The sequence below is a fragment of the Rhinolophus sinicus genome, linkage group LG07, assembly GCF_036562045.2.
Source record: "Rhinolophus sinicus isolate RSC01 linkage group LG07, ASM3656204v1, whole genome shotgun sequence".
Taxonomy (NCBI): domain Eukaryota; kingdom Metazoa; phylum Chordata; class Mammalia; order Chiroptera; family Rhinolophidae; genus Rhinolophus; species Rhinolophus sinicus.
Window position 1 is genome coordinate 104,406,060 of NC_133757.1, and position 27,685 is coordinate 104,433,744.

Below are 27,685 nucleotides of genomic sequence, written 5' to 3' on the forward strand. Positions count from 1 at the left end.
CTCCCCAGATGTGACCCCTACAGAGTTTAGTGGGCATCATTCTTGTCCTATTCCTTTGCTTTATATTTAGATACAGATCAACAGAGAGAGAACATTTTTAAATAGATATGGGATTATTCTTTACATAATGTTTTGCAACTTACTATTTTCAGAAAAATTTCCATGTCAAACATATGTATGTAAATCTACTTAATTTTTTAAAATACATTTTATCTTTTAGGGCAGCTTTAGATTCACAGCAAAATTAGGTAGAAGGTACAAAGAGTTCCCGTACAACCCATTCCCATCATTCCAAACAGACACTTTGTGCATTACAGAATAGCTCCCCATTCCTATCTCCATGCAGCCCCTGATAACCTGCATTCTACTTTCTGTGTCTATGAATATCTCAAATTACTGCTGGTAGCCATCTGAAAACCATGAAAAAAAGCCTAGTTGAGGACATAAACATCACAGAAAAGGCAAAACCAAGATAAATGCAGAGAAACAGTCAGAATCTTGATTAAATGATGCCTGAGGAATGCTCTACCTTTGAAATTTTTTAATTTAAATGAACCAATAAATCAATCTCAGCTTTATTATTTATACCAAATAAACTTGATTTTTCTGCCATTACCACAGTAAACATTTTAACTGTTACAACAGATAAAGCTTTAACAATAGTTATTTCATACAGTGTTGGCCAGCAATGAAAGCTGTGAAATATTTTGTAAGACATCAAATTTAAAACCATTCTTATTCCTCTACACTGGGTTACAGAACAAGTCTCCAAGAATATGAGTGGATAGAATAAAGTAACATATGCCAGGAAAGCTCGTCATTCAATAAGCTTTTATGAAGTGTCCACTGCAGACAGTTACAACAATACTATTGGCTCAAATCTTTTCACTAAATTCATATAGTAACAAATAACTCAAGGCACATAGTGAGCATTGAATGTTTGTTGAATATTTTTGAATTAAGCTATTTTTCCTCATAAGACAGTGATTATTAAAAGATAACACTCTGTGAAGCTAGCAAAAATATAGCAGATTAATACTCCATTTGTCCAGGAAATCAAATTTCCAGCAATCCAATCTCTTGGAACACATTTAAGAACCTGGAAATGGGAAAAATATACCAAGAATCCTAAATAATGGACACAGGACAAGTGTGGGAATCCCATTAAGAAAGCAACATAAAGGGAAAGTGAAGCTACTCAATAAGTGCGAGCTTGAGAACCCAAAGAACTCAGACACTCATACATAATACTCGCTGAAGATAAGATTCCAACAATCAAAAATTACAACATGAAGAAATGAACTGTTAGAGTCACAGAAGTGCACAAAAAACAACAGATTGTCATTCCTTCCACTAGAAATATCAGGGACATGCTCAGTAAGATTATAGTCATAAAAAGAGGTGTAGAAAACTGAAGAAAAAGGAAAAAGCAAGAAGATTGCAAACTGAACTATTTAAAACCGAATTATTTTAAATGGAACTATTTTTTAATTTCTAAGAAGTGATAAAAATATTAAAAAGTAGTTAAGAGATATGGAAAATAAAAAAAGAAGGTCCAACAGAAGCTTCATAGCGTCATGAGAATGAATCTTAGAAGATATGATATTGTATAGTCAATCTTATGCAGAATCCAATTAGAAATCATTCAGATATTCTGAATGCCAAAGACATGCAAACTCCAACTGCCGCAGTGAAGGAAGTTAGATACAAAGTCATGGAGGAGTATAGGCTCTTCAGACATGAGAACTGAGTTCTAATATGACAAACTCAGAGATGAGGGCTAAGCAGTAGAGGCTACTAATGTCAACCAACACCCATTCTTTGTTAGTAACGAGACTCCACACACTAGCAAAAATACATAGCAATAATTATGTCTCATGATTATTAGTGCTGTGGGCAAGAATATGTCCTAGGTAGGGAATTTCTGTTAAGGAACTCATCTACATGAGAAGGAAACCCAAAATCTACATGGAAGGGCAACCCTAAAATTATTTGGAAAGACAGTGGTTTCTTTAATAAGTAAATTTTTTAAAGCAAGGGGAGACTTAGAATTAAGTATAAAGATGAGCAGACTTGTATTAATATTTTTGTATTAAGAAAACCTATATATATTTTGCAGTAAAACCATAGAAGCAACTTAATTCCTCCCTTTAACTGCCATGTGAAAAACAGATCAGTGAAGGAAGTACTTCCTCTGCCCCTGGATAGAATTGGGAGTCCCATGACTTTTTTGGCTACTCCAAGACCTACAATTATTTTAAGTTGTCAAGCAAAGCCTTGATTTAGACATTAGAATGTCTAACATAAAAAATCAACATTCAAATCTTGATTTAAAAGACTTCTCCCCTTTTCAGCAATAGCTGGTTGGCAGTGGGTGTTCTGCTAGAGAGAGCGCACTGCCCTTTTCTTTCCTGATCTAGAGTTTCTGTTCTCTATCCTGTCCATTGACTACAGTTCTGCTTCCTGTCCCCCAGTTCTCTCAAGGCCTAGAGAAAGAGAGACAGAACAGGTAAAGGAGACAGGAAATATCATACTTAGGTACTGTTGTTAAGATGCCTCACTGCTCCAGGGGCCTGACAGACAGTTAAGCTGAATCCTTGCATGGATACGCTCCTGCGTTCTTTGTCGGCTTCCCTGTTGGGTCCCCCTAACTGTAATCCCCATGATACAGAGGATACATTCTAGTCCTCTGTGGCTATACATCATTCTACCCCTCACCACCCACCTTGCCCAGTTTGCTCTGAGTCTCTCTTCCAGCCTGGTTTTTCAGAGGTTCATTCCACACTGACTCTTAGTGTTATGTTTCAATGTCCTCAGGGACAGAATTTAACAGAGGTGGGCTCTTGTTCTCTCACTTCTGAGTGTGGCTCACATGTAGTCCAAGGGGACGTCCCACTCATGTACCCAACAAATCCCAGGATTACTGGCCAGTTCCTTACTTTTATATACGAGGTCTGAAAATTAAGTTCACGAACTTGTTGCAACAATGTTGCTAACCTTTTTTTGATATCAGAGGGATTATTCACTACGAATTTGTACCAATTGGACAAACAGTTAACCAAGTTTACAATTTAGAAGTACTGAAAAGGCTGCATGAAAAAGACAACCTGAACTTTTCACCAACAATTCATGGCTCTTGCATCACGACAATGCACCAGCTCACACGGCACTGTCTGTGAGGGAGTTTTTAGCCAGTAAACATATAACTGTATTGGAACACCCTCCCTCCTCACCTGATCTGGCCCCCAATGACTTCTTTCTTTACCCAAAGATAAAGGAAATATTGAAAGGAAGACATTTTGATGACATTCAGGACATCAAGGGTAATACGATGACAGCTCTGATAGCCATTCCAGAAAAAGTGCTCTAAAATTGCTTTGAAGGGTGGACTAGGCACTGGTGTCGGTGCATAGCTTCCCAAGGGGAGTACTTCGAAGGTGACCATAGTGATATTCAGCAATGAGGTATGTAGCACTTTTCCTAGGATGAGTTAAAACGAACTTAATTGTCCGACTTCGTATTATTAATAATTGATAGAATCTGACAATAGATCTACCTAGATGCTAAAATTATTTTTACATAAGGAAATGCTTATTTTCCTATTGTCTTTCAAGAGCATTGGGAAATAATACTGTGTGTCCCCAAAAATAAGACCTAGTCGGACAATCAGCTCTAATGCGTTTTTTGGAGCAAAAATTAATATAAGACTCGGTATTATATTATATGCAGTCTTATAGTAAAATAAAAGTGGGTGTTATGTTATGTTGTTATGTTATGTTACATTACATTATGTTATGTTATATAAGACCCAGTTTTATAGTAAAATCAGAAGGGTCTTATATTAATTTTTGCTCAAAAGATGCCTTAGAGTTGATTGTCCGACTAGGTCTTATTTCCAGGGAAACACGGTACACATATCCTCACATTTTATTCCTAACATTTCCAAAACCTTCTTAGAAGAATTAAAATTGTCCACTATTGAAATTTTTAATGAAAATGTTGCTTAAGTACTACTTAAAGTGTTTTGATCCACTAAGTTATTCAGTTTCTTTAAGTAATTCAGTTTCATTAGAAGCCACCAATCTAAAATACAATAAATTACTTGCTAAAAAGCATCAAAGGGCTTAAGCTCAAATTTCTATTGAAGTTCAATAGAATTAATTTAAAGTTAAAGTTTTAAATTTCTGTTTAGGCCAGTTGATAATAAACTCCACATTAAATTTTTGAAGCCAAAGAAAAAGTCATAAAGAGACAATAGTGCTGAGAAATAGTGATTAAAGTACTTGCCTATAAAGATTTTTTTAATCTTTGTAAGAGAATGCTCTTTCTTCTTTGTCTGTTTCTGCCTCTGCCTCATATAGCAGAAAGATTCAAGAAAACTTTGATTTCAAAAGATTAGAAAGGCAAACTAATGCCTTCTCTTCCAAATTCTAAACAGCTTTAGAATTTAATTTAAAATTTAATTTAAAATTAATATAAGACCCAGTCTTATTTTACTGTAAGAGTAGGTTTTATATAATATAAGACTGGGTCTTATATTAATTTTTGCTCCAAAAGACGCATTAGAGCTGATGGTCTGGCTAGGTGTTATTTTTGGGGAAACAGGATTTGCTGAAAATTTAAGTGTTAAAAATTACTGAAAAGATGAAATGCAGATAGGTTTAAAAAATAACCAACAAAATTTTAAATTGAGGTTGTTTTGCATCTAACCAAAAGCTATTTTTCAAAAAAGAGTTATAGTGCAGGAAATTTATGGTTATAAATAAATATAAATACTAGGGAACCTGAACAAAACTCTCTACTTGAATCTGATGAAATGCAGGCCTGGAAGTTTGAGTCATGTTCTTTGGTCAAGTAAGAACCATACTTGCACTCAACTAACAAGGCTATTTTTTGTGAAACTACTAAATACATAAGGAAGCCAGAGAGACATTAGGAATATTGATATATTAAAATGTATAAAATATTGATTTTTTTTTTGAGTGAAATACAGGCCAAATGAATTGAAATTAGGACTATCCCAAGAAATTAAGGATACATATGACTTTGACACTGCCACCACCTGGTGGCATGACATCAAAATTGTAGGTTCAGTTGTTTGTGAAGGAAATCTTTTCCAGGTTGGTTGATGTGGGGGAAAAATTTACTTTGAAGGATGGTTGTTCCAAACCGGTAACTCAAAAGAAACATAGAAGAGTGTTTGGGTTTGGTCTAGAGAATTCTATAGCTCTGCAGTCAGGCTTCTCAAACTCATCCAGCAAGCTGCTCCAAAGAGCAAAAGAGAATAATTCCTGGGGGAAGGTTTGGAAGCCTAGCCCAAATCTACCTACTACAAAAGCAAAACAAACAAATATAAAAAAATAAATCTCTTAAGTCCTATCGTAAAACTGCTAACAAGTTGCACAGTTGTAATATTAACTGTTATAATCTTGTATTATTTTAAATTATTTACCAATAAAAATACCTGGTTTATATATTTCCCCTCCATCACCCACCCACAATTTTTGAGTTACTCAATTTCAACAAACATATTTAATTCTTGATTATCTAAGATGATAGAGTAAAAACATTCAATTTAAAGAACTTTTAAGTGCATACAACTAAAATTTTGCAGACCCTGTTAGCTGCCTCTCTAAAACCTTTCTTTGTAAACAGAACCCCAACTTTGTTCAGATTGGGATGGAAATGTGCTCAGAGACAATGGGTCCTTTTCAGGTCTCAGACGGTGAACTACGATGGCTTACCCACCCTTCATATACTTGTTCTTCAGACCTGTCCAATGAGACATAAAGGGAAGCATACTAGGGGAAGGGGGAATTCTGAGATTTTCCTCCTGGATAAAAAGAGGGAGATAGTTGGACATTGACAAGGGTAGATTTAGTGGCTGTAGTTGCTACTTGCATCCAAAAAGGGAAAGCCAAAAAATGTCAGAGAAACCAGTCCAAACCTCTGATACCAATGTGTGGTGATCCTGAAAGAGGCCAAACCTCCAGGCTTCTTATGTAAGATAAAGAACCCCTAGTATTTAAGCCAACATGGACCTACTTTTCCATTATTTGTGGCTGAAAATATCCTGATTTATGCATATAAAAAAGAAAGAATATGTATCAAAATATCAATGGTAATTAGTTTTAAATGACAGAATTGCAAATAATTTAACCTTTTTCTTTACTTTTTTCTACAGTGAATATTTTCCAATTTATTAAAGAAAAATGTAAATGTCAATATTTAAAAATATTACAATATGAGAGCAGATGGATAGTCCATAAAGCATACATTATACATACACTAATAGAAAGTTGACTACCACACTTAAGTGCCTTGTAATGGAGTTGTGATGGGTAAGAAATTATGGGTGAACTCTTTGAGAAGCCACACAGATATACTTAATCAGTAGAGCTTTGAACACGTTGGGATGTAGTTTGCTAACTGGCAAGACTATTTCTTGTAGCAACATAGAACATGCATCAGCTCTGGCGATAAGAAAGTAGTCTAAGGCAGTAAACAGTTTTATTTGCTGAAACAAACCCATAAAGGTGGGCAGCATTTCCCAAAGTGTGTTCCATAGAATATTAATCCCTCACCTCAGGAAAATGGGCCAAGTAAGATTCACATTTCATAATATATATGAATGACACCAGTAAGAACTTCTCAAAATTGATATGAAATAACTAGTGTTAACATACTTTATTGATATGAATCTAAGCTTTAAAATAATATTCCAGCCTCCCAAATTGTAAAGAAGGGTTTGTTTATTCTTTCCACTAGTCTCATTTTTGAGGAACTACCATTTAGTGAAACTACCACTCATGAGATTTTAGCTAGCCTATGCAGCCCCATCTTAAGTAAATATGTTTTCTGCTAAGATTTTTGAAATAAGGAAAAATAACTCAAATCCAGATAACTACCCTTGACGTACTAGGGATCCATCCCCAGGCTGGTCCCCAGTGTTTTGTCCCCCGTCCCTTCTTGCTCTGCACATTCTTCCTGGGGAGGCTCATCTACTCCTACGATTTCCCTGCCACCTACATACTTTTGATTTCCCAGTTTCTATCCCGTCTACACCGCTGCGCTGAGCTGCACACCGCATATTCAGCTACCTACTGGACACCTCCACCTGAATGGCTGACAGGCAGCTCACATTCAGTATGTTCAAAACTCAGTTCATTACCCAAACCTGCTCCTCTGTGGCTTCTAGACTCTGAAACTACTATCAGCTCAGTCACCCAAACCAGGTAGATACCTTAGGTTTTTTTTCCTCTCCCTTTTCTCCACACCCAGTTGGTTTCAAACCTCTGTTGACTCTACGTACTGGTATCGCTCAAATCTCTCCCTTCCTGTCCATCTCCACTGTGACCGTCTTGGTTGGATGTCTCTGGCGCAGAATTCTGAATTGGTACTGTCATTATGTTAATGCCCACTGGGTGCTTTCCCAGCCCTGAAGAGTGCAGTCCAGATTCCTCGGCCTGGCCTTCAGGCTCTCTGTCATCTAGCTCCTGCCACTGGCCAGCCTATAACCTGCGCTTACCCCTTCTGTAACCCTACACACCAGCTATACCAAATTGTTCACAGCTTCCTGAATGCCATCGTTTCATCTTAGTGTGTTTACAGGCTGTGCTGGACGGCTCTTTTCACTCCTCAAACTACCAAACTCCAACCTGTTCATTAACCAGGGACATACATCCATTAAGTCCCATCTCAAAAACCTTTTCTTCTGGGAAGTTTGTATCCTCTCCTCCTCAGCAGAGTTTAGTACTTCTTTGTGCTTTATTTCTTTTATAGAATTCCTGATTTCCACAGCAGGGATTTGAGGGCAGGGATAACTTAACCATGTTTATCCCCAGCATGGAATGCAGTTACTGAGACACGCAGAGACTAATAAATGTTGTTGAATGCATGCATAAATCAACACAGCACTACCTTAGTTTCTGCCCCAACTACTACGCACCTGATCTGGAACCCTTCCTCACTGGCCCATAGCTTTTTCTTTTCCTTCCAGTCCACACCATACAACAGTAAAGATGGTTTCCAATAAGTAGTAATGATTATAGTGACCTTACTTTTTTTGGAATTCAGTCTTAGAAATATCACATATTATATAGGAGTAATTAAGCATGCATCTTAATCATTATCATCATGTATGCTCTCTAAACCAGACTTTCAGAGAATATCAACAGACAGCATGTGTTCCCCATCCACACACAGACAGGCAACAAAGGGGAAATCTATGTTTGATAAAAATTATTCTGCTTACTTTAAAATCTGAACTTTATAGACTCGAAGTGTACACGACTAGTGACTATAGATTGTACCTCCTAAACTCCATAGTCTATTATCCCCAATCCTAGGGCCAGTGTCTTCGTTTAGGACTTCATCCTTGCCTAGCAGGACAATTTCAGTGTACACTCCAGGGGAGGAGTATCCATACTGCCAACAGAACCATCTTTCTAACATAAGGCTATTATCTCACTTCCCACTCAAAAGCCGTCAACCTAGCTACACAGAGCTCTTCATTATCAGCACCTGCCTACCAATCTAGCTGGAGTCCATTCACCCCTCACACACAATTGAGTGGTACAAAACAACTCAAGATTCTCTGGCACAGTATGTAGTTCTACACACATCTGGGGTTTGCCTATAATAACAAAAGCTAAAGCACTTACTATGTATTAGTCACTGCTGTAAGCAGTTCACAGAGAACATTTAATTGTCACAACTACCTTGCGAAGTAAAAAATATTAGGATCATTTTACAGATGGGAAAACAGAGGTACAAGAGGTTTCTAATAAACGGAAGAAGTTGGGTTTGAATCTAGAATCCACTCTTGAACCCCTATGTTATATTGCCTTAACATACTGGTCTCTGTACCCAGAATGCCCCTCACCCTAACTCCCTTATGAACTCCCACACATGTTCCCAGAACCCACATTTAAATGTCTCCTTCCTTAACTGTAAAGCTTTCTTCAGGATACAAAGAAATGCCATTTCACTTGGGAGTTCCCACAATATAATTAATTTTAAGCCATATAAAAATTCACAATAAAATCACAACAAAGACATGAGAAAAGGGTCTGGTCATTTCTACTTTCTGTGGAACCAAAACGGCTATTTCTACTAACACTGAAATACCGTAACATATACAACTATACATATATTTCAGAAGAACCACCAGATTTAAACATGTATTACCACTTTCATCATCTCCACATAAAGCTTTTCTTGCCTGTTAAAGAGAAAAGGCTTCAGGAATGCATCTGTGTAACAGCTATCTAGAGAGGCTAGTTTAACAACTCTTTTTCTACCCATCCCAAATACTGATTTCAGCTTTGCAGAAATAAATTACTACATCATATATTCTCAGCGCTGTTAACAATAATGTATTATTCACATATGGGGGAAGCTTTGCTTATTATCAGAATGTAATAACACTAGTTTCTAAACTTAGAATATATCTTTTAAAAGCAATTAGATCAGAAAAAAAAACACCGTAAAAATATTCTGGCAATAAAATTTTCAACTTTCCCAGTTTGGTGTATATGATAAAATCCAACCACTAAAACATCCCATAATATGGCCTCAATTTAATTTCTAACTTTATTTTTCCATTACTGTACAACAAAAAATTGCATATTCTTTCCAAGCTGGTCACCAACTATTCACTGAATGTAATTTGCTTTAAAGTTTTGTTTATCTGTGGTCACGAGCAAGGACTATGGCGTCAGAATGCCTGGATTTGAATCTTGCCTCCCCATCTACTAATACTAATACTGACACCTTGGGCAACTTATTTAACCTCTTGGTGCCTCAGTCTTCTCATTATAAAATGAAGCTAATACCGACCTCATGCAGTTGTAAGAATCAAATGATATAAAACATAAAAAAGCTCTTCTGTGATCTGAATGTTTGTGTCACCCCTCAAATTCGTATGTTGAAATCCTAACCCCTAGAGGTAAGGGTATTAGAAGGTGGAGCCTTTGGAAGGGGCTTATGTCATGAGGGTGGAGCCCTGCAGAATGGGATTAGTGTTCTAACCAAAGAGGCTCCGCCATGTGAGGATACAATGAGAAATCTGTGACCCAGGAGATTACCTGACCAGCCTCCAAAACTGAACAGAAATAAATTTCTGTTGTTTATAAGCCACCCACTCTGTAGTATTTTGTTACAGCAGCCCCAACAACTAACACAAGCTCTTTAAGCTGTACCTAGCCAAGTGCTCAATAAATTTTGGCTGCCATCGTCAATATCAGCATCAGTGGCTCTCTCTGTCCCCCTCCATCCATCTAAATCTGCTCAATTTTCAGCTCAAAACAATCATTTTTAAGAAGTCTCTCTTAACTATATGGACTTACAAAAATCCTTCCATCCTCTAAACTCATATAACAATTAGGACCCATAGCAAATACAGTATTTGGCAATACTCTTACATAAATTAAATCTACATCATTAATTAACTTTTCATAAAAAGTTAATCAACTATGTCTTTTCGTAAAAAGTTGATTAACTATGTAAGGTATGTATCGTCCTTTCCGAACTGAAGCATAAGTTATCTCAACAGGAAACACATCTAGTATGATTTTTATATTGCCCAAAGGTCTTGTTCCAGTGCACGCACAGAGCAGGCACACAGAGAATATCTGTAGAAATCGTTACTGCAACACACAATTGATGGCTTGTTTGCTATCTTAGAAAATGTTAAAGAAAAACATAAATTATAAGCATGAAGCTTTTAGACTGTCTTTACTAATGAGCAACACACATAACCTTAAAGCAGAGGAGAGAAAAATGTGTTTTCTGACTTAATTTTCGTATCTACTACCAAAAAAAAAGTCTATTCTCAAGAGATGAACACATTCCAGCACATAATTGGAATCACTGACAGAACCAAAGCAGAACAGAATGATGGGGGTCGGGGGGAGGAATTAAGAGTTCCCCCCTACTCTAATCTGGAAGTAATTAACAAGAAACTCAAAGGAAGCGCACATTTTACTTTGGCAATGTGTTGAATAAATCAATCCTTCAGTGCAACCTTGAATTTGGAATCTGGTTCAATTTAACATTAACTGAGTGCCTTCTATCTTTATAGAAATCCCACCATCTCTTGCAGCATTTTTAATCTCTACCGCTCATTCAGGAAGTTAGCCACATAACACTTTCTACTCTTCATTTCAGTCTTTTATGTGTATATGCATTAGCTTCGGCACAGGTTACAATTCTTTCTTATAAAGCATGGATCTTGACTTCTACTTTTTCAAATTACCTCTGGTATGTGGTAAAATGTTTTACACAGAATAGATTCTCAAATACTTGTTCTGAATGAAGGGCTACCAACCTTTTACAAATGACATTAAAATCCTGCTCTTCATTTGCTTCTGGAGTGCATAGAAGGTATTAAAACTACTGCTTATGTGTTAGCCTCTGATTTGACCTCTGATTTCTGAGCAGGTGTGTAAGATTAAGCTTTGACCTACAACTTGTAAATAGGGGTGGGGAGAGAAGGGTGTGTCACAAAATATATTGGATGCCAACTCTCAGACCAGTAGGGAGAGGAGTATATTATTAGTAACTAATCAGAACTTTCTATTCGTTAAGCATTCAGAAAAAATAAACAATGATATTATGTTCACTTCTTAAAAAGATTCACTGTTAAAAAAACAACAAAAAAAAATGAATGCCAAACAAACAAACAAAAGTAAACAAAAACAGATTCACTATACTAGCGTACTAGCAAGAATCTCTTCCTTACTTCTATTAAGGTTTGCCAAGCTCCTCCACTTGCTAAGTAGAGATTATGCTAAATCCAGAAGCAAAGAAAAGTGTACATTTGGCCTTTTTTTCCCAAAGGCAAAGAGTTTTATAAAGTTAACCAAGAAATACTTCATTAGCTACGGTTATGCCCAGTTTCAGACATGAATTGCCTAGAGCAAAGTAAAGTACAAAACCAGAAACACCAACCATAAAGAAACAAATTAATAAAGTGGACTTCATCAAAATTAAATACTTCTACTCTTCAAAACAGTTAAGAGAATAAAAATATGAATGACAAGTTGGGAGAAAACCAATTCGAAAGCATTTTTCTGGTAAAGGATTTATATCCAGAAAACATAAAAAAGTGTCTAAACTGAATAAAAACAAATAACCCAATGTTTTAAAAGACAAAAAATCTGTGCACACATTTCATCAATGAAGATATATGGATGACAAATAAACACATGCAAGGATGCTCAACATTATTAGTAACTGGGGAAATGGAAACTAAAACCACAAGATATCACTATACACTTCTTAGAATAGGTTTCACACCAAGTATTAGTGGTCAGAATGTGGAGGGACCGGAACTCTCCAGGCACTGGAGTATAAAATGGCACAGCACTTTGGAAAACAGTCTGGCAATCTCTTAACTAGTTAAACATATGCCTACCACATGATCCAGCTATTCAATTCCTAGGTTTTTACCCATTATAAATGAAAACAAACGTCCATACAAAGAATATATTGATAGTCATATACTAGTCACCCAAAACTAAAACAGACAAAAAACCCAAATATCCATCACAGATAAACAAACTGTTGTACATCCACACAATGGAATACCACTCAGCAATAAAAATGAATGATTAATACATACAGCAACTTGGATACATCTTAAAATAATTATGCTAAGTAAAAGAAGCCAGGAAAAAGAGTACATACTGTATGATTCCATTTATAGAAAATTCTAGGAAATATAAACTAATGCATAGTGACAGGAAGCAAATCAGTAGTTGCCTGGAGATGGGGGCAGGGAAATAGTGCAGGCAAGGGCACAAAAGACTACAACAGGGAATGAAAACACTCTTAGGGTGATGCGTATGCTCATTACCTTGACAGTGGTGATGGTTTCATGGAGGTATACGTATGTCAAAATGTATCAATTTATAAACTTGAAACACCAGTAGTTTTTGTATGTCAATTATTCTTCAATAAAGCTATTAAAACTAATCAAAAAGACTTATACATGTGAAAAATTGAAAGAACTGAAAATCTGAGGTATGAATTCTCAAGCTATGGGAGCTTGAGAAGGTGTCTGAGAGGAGACACATTGAGAATTAGCTAAGTAGAAATGAAGGACAAGGGAATTTGCAAAGAAGATTAAAAAAAGAAAAACCCATGAAGACAGGAAAGTGCAGTAAGGCCTAAAAGTAAATTACCCTCTATAAAGTTTTTAATTACATAACTTTAAAAAAAAATTGCTGGGTGATGAATATGCATGTCGCTTCCTACCATGTTTCCCCGAAAATAAGACCTAGTCAGACAATCAGCTCTAATGCGTCTTTTGGAGCAAAAATTAATATAAGACCCGGTCTTATTTTACTACAATATAAAACCGGGTTTTTATAATATAATAATGTAATATAATATAATGTAATATGATATAAATATAATACAGGGTCTTATTTTACTATAATTTTTGCTCCAAAAGACGCATTAAAGCTGATTGTCCAGGTAGGAAAAAAATGCAGCATCATGTTTAAGAGACAAAATATGGGCAAAAGACATGTCTCTAAGAAAGATATATAAATGGTCAGAAAACACATGAAAAAATACTCAACTTCATTAATCATCAGGGAAATGGAAATCAAAACCATAATGAGATACTACTTCATATCCACTAGGATGGCTAGAATCAAAACATCAGGTAATGACAAAATTTGGTGAAGAAGTGTGAAACGGAAATCTTCATTCACTGCTGGTAGGAATGTAGAATGGTGCAGTCACTTTAGAAAACCGTCTGGAAGTTCTTCAAACAATTAAACATAACGTTATCTTATGACCCAGCAATTCCCCAAAAATATGAAAACACATGTCCACACAAAAACTAATACAAGATGTAAATAATAAAGGAAACTGTGTGTTTGGTAGGCAGAAGGGAGTGGTATTTGGGAACTCTGTACCTTCCCATCAATTTTCCTATAAACCTAAAAGGAACTAAAATACTAGAAAACAATATCACAGCATGTGGGAAGAAAATTAAAACATTCTAAGGTCCTTGTATTGTTTGGGGGAGAGAGAGGGATGTTGATTATCTTTAGATTTTGAGTCAAATAATGAATGTTAAAAATTTAACAGAAACCATTACATGAAAAGATTCAGTAAAATAAATTTCTTTTTTACAAAGGCAATCTGTTATTATTTTTTATTAGTTTCAAGTGTACAAAACAATGTAATAGCTTGACATGAAGAGACATTTTTCTTAAGAGGACATACAGATGGCCAGCAGATATATGAAAAAATGCTCAACCTCACTAATTATTAGAGAAATGCAAATAAAAACCACAATGAGATACCACCTCACTCCGGTCAGAATGGCCATCATCAATAAATCAACAGGCAATCTATTATTTGTAACAGTGGGGGCTTACCTGAGATTCCAGAACCTCCAACTTACGTTTCCTTGCATGAAGAGCTTTACTTGGAAAAGCCCAATAATAATTAGATGTTCCAATCCTCTCACAGTCAACCATACCATCATCAACTAAGCTTTGAAGAACGTCTTTTACTGACATAGCAGCTAAAAGAGATAATTTTTAAAGACTCTACATTAAGACACATCATAAATAAAATTAAAAGGCCAATAACGGGAAATACTTGCAACAAATATTATACATCAAGAGTTAATAAGGAGCTTTTAAAAATAACAACCAAAAAAAGGCAAATACTCCAATAGAAAAACAAAAGTACACCAATGAGCATCTACAAGATATGCATGGTCAATAAACAAGAAAAATGTTCAACCCCATTAAAAATTGAAGAAATATAAAACAAAGCAATGAGATATGATTTCTTGAGTACCAAATTAAAAAAAAAACTAAAAAATATAATGAAGGATTCAGGGAAATGTGTACTCTCAACACGAGTGGAAAAATATGGCAGTATGTATCTAAAACCTTAGATTCATGCATGCCTTTTAAGTAGAAATTGCACTTTTATAAATTCAGCTAAAGAAAATAATGATGGACATGCATAAGGATGCTTGTCAAAGCACTGTTTTCAATTGTAAAAAACTGGAAACCAGTACAATAACTAGACTTTTCAAAGTATCTTACTGCGATGGAATACAATGCTATCATTAAATTTATGTTATAAAATATTTAATGGCATAGTGTATATACATTCAATATGTATTATATAGAAAAATAAAGGTATAATACGAAATATATTGTATAGAGGGCCGGCCCAGTGGCTCAGGCGATTAGAGCTCCGTGCTCCTAACTCCAAAGGCTGCCGGTTTGATTCCCACATGGGCCAGTGGGCTCTCAACCACAAGGTTGCCGGTTCAATTCCTCAACTCCTTCAAGGGATGGTGGGCTCCGCCCCCTGTAACTAAGATTGAACATGGCACCTTGAGCTGAGCTCCCGGATGGCTCAGTTGGTTGGAGCGCATCCTCTCAACCACAAGGTTGTCAGTTGCCAGTTCGACTCCCACAAGGGATGGTGGGCTGCGCCCCCTGCAACTAATAACGGCAACTGGAGCTGGAGCTGAGCTGCACCCTCCACAACTAAGACTGAAAGGACAACAACTTGACTTGGAAAAAAAGTCCTGGAAGCATATACACACTGTTCCCCAATAAAATCCTGTTCCCCTTCCCCAATAAAATCATATATATATATATATATAGATAGATAGATAGATAGATAGATAGATATAGATATAGATATATATATATAGTATAGAAAAAAATAAATAATGTGACTGGTTCTCTTTGAATGGTAGGTTAAGAGGCAATTTTTGCTTCCTTCTTTTTGTTCATTTTAAATTTTTTTCCAACAATAAACATGCACAGCCTTTCTTGCTAAGAAAATTATAATAAAACTATTATGAAACATTAAACAGTAAAGAAATACATTGGATATTATGGTTGGGGGTAAGATTAAAAATCAGAAAGAAGTTTTAAAAAACAGCATGCGGGGCAGCCAGATGGCTCAGTTAGTTACAGCGCAAGCTCTCAACAACAAGGTTGCAGGTTCAATTCCCGCATGGGATGGTGGGCTGCACCCCTGCAACTAAGATTGAAAATGGCAACCGGACTTGGAGCTGAGCTCTGCCCTGGAGAAACACACTGTTCCCCAATATTCCCCAATAAAATTTTAAAAAAAAATAGCATGCAAAAATACAGTTATATCTTACAAATGTTTGAAATTCATGAACAATTTGTTCATGAAATTCATGAACAATTTGTTAAATAAAACTGTACCAAGAAATTATTGACATTTTAATGCCCAAATAGATAAAATCTATTAAAAAGTTAAAGATTTAATAAATAAAATCAACACCAAATATGCAAAACATTCAACCTTACTTGTAAAGAAGTACAAACTGAAATGTCAAAAAATTCTAGAAATGAAAACACAGTTCTAAGAAATGCATTTGAGTATAATTTGGTATAGCCTTTGCTGAGGCAATCTGAGAATACATACAAAAAGCCTAAAACTACCCAAGTCTCTATTTTCTATTCTATTTTCTAGGGACACTTCCTACTGACATAATATGAGATGTGGAAAAAAATGTATGGGGGGTAGAGGAAGGGATGAATAGGCAGAGCACAGGGGATTTTTAGAGCAGTAAAAATACTCTGTAGGATATCATAATGATGGATCCGTGTCATTAAACATTTGTCCAAACCCATAGAATGAGCAAAACCAAGAGTGAACCCTAAGCTACGGACTTAGGGTGATTATGATGTGTCAATGTGGGTTCATCAATTGTAACACACGTACCACTCGGGTGCAAGATGTTGGTATTAGGAGAAGCTATGCATTGGGTGGCGGGGAGCAGGAAGTACATGAGAAATCTCTAGACCTTCCTCTCAGTTTTTCTGTAAATCTAAAAATGCTCTAAAAAATTTAGTCTTTTAGAAAAAAAATTATGGGTAGCATGTTAATTAATTCTAGCTGCAAATTTTGGGAACAATGTAGATGTTCAACAAGAGGTAACGGGCTAAGCAAGTTATGGCACAGTAGGTGGTCACAGAGTTAAACATTAGGAGATGCAGGTGTTGTAAATCATTTTAAAGCAATTGACATAGGTAAATGTGAGTAATGTGTTATATAAAAAAACACATGAACACAAAACTGTACATATAGCACAGTTCCTTCTTAGAGAAATGGACAGATACATACACACAAATAGAACCTAAGAATAAGACATCAAAATCCACCAAAATGTTAACAGTGGTGTTCTCAGAACAGAGATTACGAACAACTTTTACTTTCATATTTATAATTTCCATATTTATAATTCATATTTATAATTTCCAAATCAGTTAAAATAAGCATGTGTCGTTTTTATAATCAGAAAGTATTTTTTTTAAAAATGTAGTGGGTTTAACAAAATAGAACCCCCAGAACCTGTGAACGTGACCTTATTTGGAAAAAGCGTCTGAATAGATGTAATTAAGGATCTCCAGATGAAATCATCCTGAATTTAGGATGGGTCCCAAATCCAATGCTGTGTGTCCTTATAAGAGACAGAAGGGGAGAACACAAAGGGGAAGGCCAGGCGAAAACAGAGGCAGAGCTTAGAATGAGGTGTCCATAAGCCCAGCACTGTGGGTGGCCGCCAGGAGAGAAGCATGAAACGGTCCTCCCTCAGAGCCTCCAGAAGGAGCCAATCCAGCTGACACCCTGATTTTAGACTTCTGGCCACGAGAACTTCGAGAAACTAAATTTCTATTGTGTCAGGCCACCACGTTGGTGGTAATTTTCTACTACAGAAAACGAATACAGTTGTACAAAACTAATATACCATGTAAAGACAAAAAGTCACATTTAACAAATACTAGAACCTACATGAACAGTTTTTGCTTCTTTTGAAGTAAAAAATACCTGTAAATAAATATGTATATTTGTGTGTACATATATGTGTGTGTCTGTGTGTACACAGGCATGCATACATTACATTCCATTTTAATTTTCTTAGAGCAGATACTCCAAACACAGGAATCATGGCCATGGCCCAAATACATCATGAAAGGATTTTTACAAACATTCATCTCTAGCAATTTATGTTTCCATCAAGTGAAAGACTGTAGCAGAAAAGATGATGGACATTTCCCTAAATATCCCAGCATGTCTTTGATACTTACTAATGCCTTTCTCCTTGGGAGCAATCTTCTCCATGTCTTTTAACTGGAATACATCTTTCTGTTTAAGTTTTTTAAAAAAGAGATGAAAAACATGTATTTACTTCTACTATATATTTACCATAATTATATTCATACAACATTGTACTAAAAAACTATGCCTAGAAATGAACAGTGCAATAGAATCAAGCATTTTAGAGCTAGAAGAAATTGCTATTATCTTTTTCAATACCTTCAAGAGAAGTTGAAATGGACAGTTTGCATGAACATACAATTCTTTGAAGTAGTCGGAGAGGAGAACATCTTCCCACTGAAGTATAAAAACTAGTTATGATGAATCATTTGTTAACATGAGATAATCAGCTTCTCTGATTTCACTTTGATTTTAAGAAAACACCAACAGTCTTTGGTTAGCATATATCAATACATTACAGATTTAGCAGCTGTAACTAAAAGCAAAACATACAACTGTTAAGACTTGTTTACATTTATAGTTTCACGGAAGAGCCATACTTACACAATAGGAAAATTATATAATTCATAACTGCCTATCAAGCATTCACCTATACGTATTGCATGTCCACCAAAGGAAAACATTATGAGAAGATATACATGCAGAACATTTAGTCTTACAGTTGGAAAAAACCTAAACAGAATACTCCTTCCTTCTTGTAATAAGCCTTGGTTGAAGTGGTGAAAAAAACTTGGATAACAAAAGTGAAATATTTGAGAATACTGAAGCATACAGTAATTAGAAGAGAATTATTGTGATTAGTGTTATGGAAATCTGGGATTTATTTCTTCCAAAATAAACTTGAAAAGGCAACTTCAATAGAATGGAATTGAGACTTCATAAAAATTTAAAACTTCTGCTCATCAAGGGCACTATCAAAAAACTGAAGAGACAAATACTGACCAGAAGATAATATTCACAAAACATATACCTGACAAAAGACTGGGTATAAATTCCACCACCACCCCCAAAGACAAATTGATGGATGGATAAAGGAGTGATGGATGCATACATATGTAATAAAGCAAAAGGAGTAAAATGTTAATGGTAGAATCTAGGTGTCGGACATATAGGTATCACTGTAAAATACTTTCATCTTTCATAATAAAATGTTGGAAAAAGCAATTTCATCTCATTACACTTAAGATTTAGTAAATTAAGGAAAACATGAAGTCATTGGTCAATTTTTGTACACTGGGAATAGACTGTTTAAAGGTAATACTTTAGGGTCTCAGAGAACATGCAAAGAATTACTCATTATGTTAGGACTCTAATGCATTAAAAAATCAATTAATCAAACCTATTTGCAAATACCTTAGATTCCCTGGAAAAAGAACATGAACTCATTGAGACATCTGCCTATGGGTGGTCATCAAGGAAGAGCTCCAGACACACTGGCTGCCCCAGTGCGGCTACTGTGTAAATCAATGAGCTTGCAAAGAGCTAGTCTCAGAACTGAAATGTGGTCATTTAAGTGGACAGTGAAAATGGTCTCAAGTAAATATTAGCTCTCCCCAGCATTAAAGAGACATAATAGAGGACAGATGAACACAATGGTTCTAGCCCGTAAAAACAAAGAAACAAACAAACAAAAACCTAACTGTGTAAGATACCATGGAAGACACATAGTTATAGTACTAGATAACTTTTATTATCCTCTTTAATAGATGAGGAAACTGAGACTTAGGTCAAATAACTTCCTTAAAGGCACAAAGCTATTAGGTAAAACAGACTTCAGGTGCCAATTGTCAATTATTGAGCTATACTGCTTCCATGTTCTCAAGTGTAACAGGCAAAGTATTCCTTTTCTATTACGTTAGCAACTTCATATATACAGAGGGTGCCAAAAATATATATACATATTTTTAAGAAAGGAAAAAACTGTATTAAAATTGTAATACAATGAATGACGCTAGCATTCATTTGATTAATGCCATCTTTTGAGCGAACGTCATACTACACATTGCTACACAGTAATTCACCTTGAAAACTACTACATAGATAACATCTCTTAAAATGTGTGTACGTTTTTGGCATCCCGTATATGTGTATGTATTTATATGAATCAATATATGAACTGAAATCAATCAATACAATCACAGTCCTGTGCTGCATAATGACATTTTGACCAATGTCCCGTAAGATTATAATGGAGGTGAAAAATTCCTATTGCCTAGTGACGCTATACTTAGCCATCCTCCTAGTGTAACGTACTACTCGTGTCTGTGGTGATGCTGGGTGTAAACAAACCTACTGCGCTGCCAGCTGTATAAAATATAGCACGTACAATTATGTGCAATACATAATACATGCTAATGATAGTGAACGACTGTTACAGTTCATGTATTTACCATACTGTACATTTTAACGTTACTTTAGAGTGTACTCTTCCTATTTATAAAAGTGTGCTGTAAAACAGTATGCTGTGTTATGCCAGCAGCAGCCTCACACATCTCATGTTTACTGCATCTCTTGATGCATCACTTTCTCTTGTGCGTGATTGAACCTTGTGTTGTTTTGTACAGTAACATGCTTCATAGGCTTGCAGCCTGGGAGCAATAGGCTACACCTCACAGCCTAGGTGTGTAGCAGGCCATAGCACTGAGGTTTGTGTAAGTACACTCTGATGTTTGCATGACGACAAAATCGCCTAAGCCATTTCTCAGACTGTATTCTGCTAAGTGGTGCATGACTGTAATTGAGAGCAGAATTGAAAAATTTTCAATCAGAAACAGCCAATTTTGATATTGGAGAAAATTCTAACAATATCATAAAGGACAAAATAATTTCCCAACTACTCTCCCCAGCTTTCCACTGCCTGGTAGGAATTAAATTTACTTTTCTTGCTTTGAAACCATAGGAAAAATACTTCAATTCAGCAGAACAAATAATCATAATTCTCATGTACAAACTTCATCTATTTGTCCTCCTAATTATATCATCGTTATGACGAGACTGTTCTGCACTGACTTTCAGCAAGTCATTGCATGCAGGACTAGTAAGATTACAATGAGAAGGCCAACAGTATAAAAAGAAAAGGTCCCTAGAATATTTCACTTGTTTTACTGAGGATCTGCATTATCAAAATGAAAATGTCAAGAATTATCATTACTAATTTCGTATTCTATTTTGCTATTTTTCCCACATTCTTCACATTTGTATATGATGAAAATAGCCAGTAGGTTGGGGCTAGATTAGACTTTGAAGATCCTGTCAAGTATTAAGACACAAAAAGTTGATTTTTAAAAAAAATTTTTTTATTGGGGAATATTGGGGGACAGTGTGTCTCTCCAGGGCCCATCAGCTCCACGTCCTTGTCCTTCAATCTAGTTGTGGAGGGCGCAGCTCACTGGCCCAAGTGGGAATTGAACCGGTCACCCTGTTGTTCAGAACTCGCGTTCTAACCAACTGAGCCACCTGGCTGCCCAAAGGTAATATTTTTTTGTAGTTCAAAGGTATGGACTTTAACCTGGAAGCAAAGGAAAGCCACTGTATAGCAACACTGTAAACATGCTCTAGATCCAGGCGACCGGGTTTGAATCCTGGCTCTATCACTTAGGAGTCTCATAGGGTTAAAAAGGATGAAATCAGATCATCTGCACCACGTGAATGGCACCCAGGAAGCACTCAGTAGATGTGAGCTATTATTATTATCAGGCAGAGAGGGGACACAATAAAAAATATATGCTTCAGAAAGATAATTCTGGGTACAGTGTATAGGAGTCTGGCTAGAAGAGGCTCTGCAAACATTGGGATACGGTTCTTTAATACTCCATAGCTCACAGAAACCACAAATATTTGCAGAATTTTACTCATTCTTCGGGAAATTGGTGAATATTGATCTCTAATTAAAAAAAATACAGGTAACATTGGATGACATATACGTAAGGAAAAAATGCAAAATACTAAAACAACTTACCGTCTCAAAAAATATTTCCATCATGCGGGTTCTCTTTTCCTCTGCGCTCAATCCTTTTTTCTTCGACTAAAGCACAAAAAATTAAAAACAAACACTGCATTTTTTTAAATACTGTATTTTAAAACAATTTTCAGAAAGTATAGGCGTGGTCGTGTCTGATACCAACAGGTTTGATAACTCTCAGAGCCAGACCTAGACTGATTTTAGCTACTTTACTACGTACCATATGCCAAATCTTGTAGTAGGTGCTGCCAGTATAATAAAAACTGTGATTGAGACAGAGCTGGCATTTTGTAGAAATTCAATATTTACCAAATGATCCAGTGATGTGTCTGTCACTGCATTTACCTTCAAAAGACATAATCTCTCAAAAAAAAGAAAAAATTGACATGACTACTTACAATTGATGAACGGGTGCATGCACCAATTGCTACCAGGAACAGAATGAGTTAATCCCACGCTGGGGAGGGAGGAAAGCTAGCTAGGAAAATAAGTAGTCCGGATGAAAAGGATTTTGGTTCACCAAGACATGGGGAGAAAGGTATGCTGGGCAGACCATATACAATATTATGGAAGTACATGGAATGCTCCAGAAAGACTCTGGGTGATATTGTACGGTGCATGTAGAGGGAGTGGCAGGTGAGGTGAGAAAGTTTGTCGGGCGCGAGACGATGGAAGGCTGACTGTGCAGCCATAGAGAGTGGACTTTATTCTAGGCAACGAGGAGCTACTGCACAATTTCTAAAGCACGCATAACAGGATGAGTAACATTTTAGTAAGATAACTGGAGCAGCACTGTGGAGGGAGGCGGCTAAAGGAAGGAAAACCTATCCAAGAAGAAAACAAAGCCTACTGCAGGCTACTACTATTCTATAACTACTTTTCAGCCAGTTTGAAATTAAGATAATTAATATGTAACTGAGATGCATATTAATAACAAATTTTATTATACATTGTATATAGAGTATATATAGGTAAAGTCCAAAATTTAAAAAAGGAAAAAAATGTCAAATTTCCTTAATGCAAAGATTCACATAAAAGAGAATGAGAATCATCATTTCCAGAGCTCTAATGGAAGATTCCATACCAATGTCTCTTAAGTGATCTGCCTCTTTCTCAAAAATTGCATATAAATTGTTTAGTAAGAACTTTAAAACACTTTACATCACTTAAAAAGCAGATATAAATAAAATGACAATTAAAGATTGACCCTATCCCACCAAAAACTCCATCACGAAATGTGAGCCTATGAAAGATAGGGAAAGGAATTTGGAATTGTCATTCTGAATATACCGTGTTTCCCCAAAAATAAGACCTAGCCAGACAATCAGTTCTAATGCGTCTTTTGGAGCAAAAATTTATATAAGACCCAGTCTTATATAAATTTTTGCTCAAAAGACGCGTCAGAACGCATTAGAATATAAGACCGGGTCTTACAATATAATACAATACAATGTAATATATAATATACTGGGTCTTATATTAATTTTTGCTCCAAAAGACACATTAGAGCTGATTATCTGGCTAGGTCTTATTTTCAGGGAAACAGGGTATACACCAGAGTACATGAGTCTATTCTACTTGCAGAACCTAGAAACCCAGTAACTCATTTTCACAGTAATAGAATCATGCAGTGTTCCCTGATGAGTCATATGGATAAAATAAGTAGTCCGCATGTTTATATTTGTCTCTTTTTCCTCTGTCCACTCTCAAACACTGCAGTTCACCAGAGTTCTCCATTGATCCCCGCATCTCCTCTCACCTCTTCTTTGATCTCATCTGCTTTCAGGTTTCAACTAGCACTGAACGCTGAGTCCTCAAATCTTGACAGGAGTCCCTGAGGGTGTTCCCGATCTTCGATCTCCTGTAGCTACCTGCCTGCTGGACAGACTTCAAACTCAGGAGGTCTAATCTGAAATCCTCTCCCACATCTACTCCCCAAACCTGCTGTTCCAGATCTTGAGTTCAGTTAGATACCACCTTGATACCCCAGCCACCCTAGGTTCCTTCATTTTACTCCATTATCCAACCAATCACCGACTTCTGCCAATTTCAGTGCTTAACTATGTCACCAATCTATACTGTCTGCTTCATTCCCATTACCTATACCTCAATTCAGGCCTTCTTTATCTGTCTCCTGCAACACACCTGCAGTCCCATAAGCACACTGTCTTTTCTCTAAGTCCACATTCCACACAGCCAAAAAGCACATCTAATGATGCCTCTCCCTTGCTCAAAACCCTCAGTGGCTCCCAACTATCCAGAGGTGTCCCATACCCTAGAATGATAGACAAAGGCCCTCTATCACCTGACCCTGATCTACTCTCAGGCACCACTCCCCACCTCAAATTTTACCATACCAACAGGGAGAGCTAAGCAATTTGAGCTGTCATACAAAAACTGCTTGTAATTCTCCAATCGCAGAATGCTCTTGCGCATTTCTGCACCTTAAAAAAAAATGTTGTTCTCTCTACCCAAACACCTTCTCCTCTTACCTGTTCAAAACTACAAGTCTCCAAGGCTTCATTTAGGCATTCTCTAAGAGAACTTCCCTGGGCTCAGAGGCTGAGTGTTATTCCCTGGGATCCCAGAACACACCTTCATCAGATCACTTGGTAGAATTAAAAAGATGTTTACTTGTCTCTCTCAGCAGACTGGAAATCTTCCAAATATGAGCTGCCTTTGCCTTCCCAGAGATGAGCTAGCGCCAGGTTAGACAAAGCAGGCATAAAGGCCAGCCCTTAATTTCAGGGCTACGTGTCTAAAACCCCCTACCCTAAAATTTGAGGCTGTGCTCCCAAACCCCACGACACCCACTGGACCCACATAAATATGATGCAGGGTGAGATAATAAGAAGGAGATCTGTGATAACCATTTATTGCCTGGCTTGGAGAGATGAATCCGAACTCTCGGGTAGAGCACCACTAAGAAACCATCCAGACCTGTTCCCTAAACGTAGGATTGAGAGCTAGAGTTCAATACTGCTTTATCAGCCTCCCTTCCCGTTGGCCTCTGCAGCAGCTAAATAAACCAACCATGAAATTCACACCCAATTAGAAGTCTCCCTCAGCTTATTTCTCTAGTTCACTGGGTCTCAAACTGCCATTAGAATCATCTCAGAAGCTTTTAAAAAATACTGATGCCCAGGCACATCCCACATTAACTCAATCAGAATTTCTGAGAAGGGGCCTCAGCTTGGGCATACATACTATTTTAAAAACTGTTTCCAGGTGCTTTAATTGTGTCCCAGAATCTGAAGGCCATGTCAGGGGCACCTGTGGGGCAGTGAGAATCTCTTCAGGTCTTTAGTCTGTGGCTGCATCAGAAGAAAACAGATCCAAAGCTTTAAGAAAGGTTCCTAATATCTTGGTATTACAAACAGTTCCTTGGAGAGACCCATAGACTCCACAAAACTTTGCCCCCCAGAGACAGGCAATGAGGAGAATGTAGTGTCCTGGAGACACAGTGTAGGAAGGCTCTTATCACTCAACAGCTAAGAAAGTTATTCAAGAAATATGGATGAGCTGTATCATCCATTTACATTGTTTTCAGGCTAATTTATTCATCAGCCTCCTTTATGATTACAAGTAGTTTTTATTATTAACCACAGCAGGAGAGTATCATGGCCAGAATTAAAATAACTAATGTGAAAGATGCCATATTAACCTATATTTAGAAATTTCTCTGAAAACAACAACAACGAAAAATCAACAAGGGCTCATTTAATACTTAAGATTAAAGAAATCTCCCAATAGTGTAAGTTAGAGATGCATCCAAATTAGTAAGTAAGGGGACTCAAAACTTGACCTGAGGAAAACAAAGGAACTTTCTCCAACTAGAAGTTACAGAATACCTAAAGTCAGCACTGTTGATCAATTACAATAAAATTTTGCAAAATTAAAGGTAGATGGTATCTGCTACCCTCAGAAGTAGCAGGTTACACTGCATTTCTCCAATTCCAAAAATATGCCTGGACTTATAACAATTGTTTACTCAACAAGCCCAACCAAATCAAAACAGCTATTAATCAGGAAAGAGAACAAAAGTTATCTTTGATCAACAGATCATTAAACTTTTTTTTTTTTTGCCAGACAAGGTTTATTAAGCTTATGCTCAAGCACAAGGAAGGCAGCACAGAAGAAAGGAAGGTTCTCGGAACTGACTCCTAAACTTTATTTCTTAATCATTAATAAATTAATAGGAAGTATGTGTCTTACAAAAAGTTTTGTTCTAATTTGTTTCTCCATTATCAGAGGTAAGCATCTTAAAAGAGTTAACGGCACATTAAAACAGCAACTGTTAGAAAGCAATTCCCGAGTAAACAGAGATAAGGTAAAAGGACAAAGTTAATGCATTTGTGCCAGATAATTCTCAGCAGTCAGTTATGGTAAACCAATAACTCTGAAGAGAACTATGTTATCAGAGCACTGGCAACAGATTTAAGTGGGGTCCTGTTCGGCTTCTTACATCATTTCACGCCCAGGTGCCTGGGATGGGAGTTTAACCACAAAGAAGCCGTTATCAGTTATAATTACATCTGGACAAGTATCTTCATATAAACACGGTACAACCTAAGTCCTCATCCACCATTAGCTCAGCAAAATAACGGCCACTTAAGGACATTAAGACACTCAAATCTTAGGTCCATTTAATTAGATGCTGATTCTGACAAAAGCAGAAAAAAGTAGCATGAAACTTTGAAGGTTTATGAAAATGATTTGATGAACAGAAAGGTTAAATTCAGAGATGATGTGGCCTCTTAGCAGGACTTAACCGTCGTGGCATGTAAGGAAGACCAAGTGCAGTGCTTTCCTAACAAAGCGACTAGCTCCACCAACCAGCAGTCTGAAACACAAAAGTGCAACGATACCTGCTCTTCGGTAAAAAAACAACAACGGATTTTCACAGAAATCACCTCACTGGCATAAAGTGAAAGTTCGTTGGGTTACTTTTTACTTTTAAAATTGTGAGCAATTCACAAACGTGCTCTAACGTTGCAATGCATAGACCCACTCAGTTGCCAAAAACCAAGCGAGCTGTCTGGGATCCAGAGGGGTCCCTTCGAGCCTGCCCACTGCCTCGCTAGCGTTTTATTTCCCGGATCTTAACAAGGGGCTGCATTTATGGTGGCCGAATCCGGGGAGCCGGGGCCCAGATTCAGAAGTGACTCGTGGTCTCTCGGACAGACGGCAGTTGGTGAGATACTCGGGTCACACTCCCGAATACTTCGCGTGTTTAACCTAACCCGCCGGGGAGACAGCCGCGGGGTGCAGAAGCGGAGGGAGGGGACAGGAACCGCCGCGGCCCCGGGGCACGAGACCCAGGCGGCGCCGCGGCCTCCCAGCTCCGGCGGCGGAGGTGGGCGGGCGCGCGCTCAGGAGCGCCCCGCTGCGCCCGGAAAGTGCAGGGCGGCCACGGCGTCGACCTGGCGGGCCCTCCGGGTGAGGCTCAGGGCCGAGCATCAGCCCCCGAAGCCGTCCAGGGCCAAGGTCCCTGCAGCCCGGACACCGAAGAAAAGGAGCCGGGAACCTCAGATCTTACCATGGCGCCGGCAGCGCGTCTTCCGGCGGCAGGGCCTGCGCGGGAGGCGAGGGGCGGGGCGCGCCCAGAAGGGTTTGATTTTGGCGCCGACC

General features: G+C 37.3%; 1 protein-coding gene across 1 annotated transcript in view; it reads right to left on the reverse strand.

Annotated features, from left to right (window-relative positions):
* Positions 1-27,658, reverse strand: part of MND1 (meiotic nuclear divisions 1) — a 46,859-nt gene extending 19,201 nt beyond the window's left edge. The window contains exons 1-4 of the mRNA XM_019722334.2: positions 27,594-27,658; positions 22,052-22,117; positions 18,123-18,180; positions 14,400-14,548 (exon numbers count right to left, since the gene is read on the reverse strand). Of these exons, the coding sequence (XP_019577893.1) occupies positions 14,400-14,548; positions 18,123-18,180; positions 22,052-22,117; positions 27,594-27,596 (276 nt within the window). The 5' untranslated portion in view covers positions 27,597-27,658. The remainder of the gene's footprint in view (positions 1-14,399; positions 14,549-18,122; positions 18,181-22,051; positions 22,118-27,593) is intronic.
* Between the last annotated feature and the right edge of the window lie 27 nt (positions 27,659-27,685).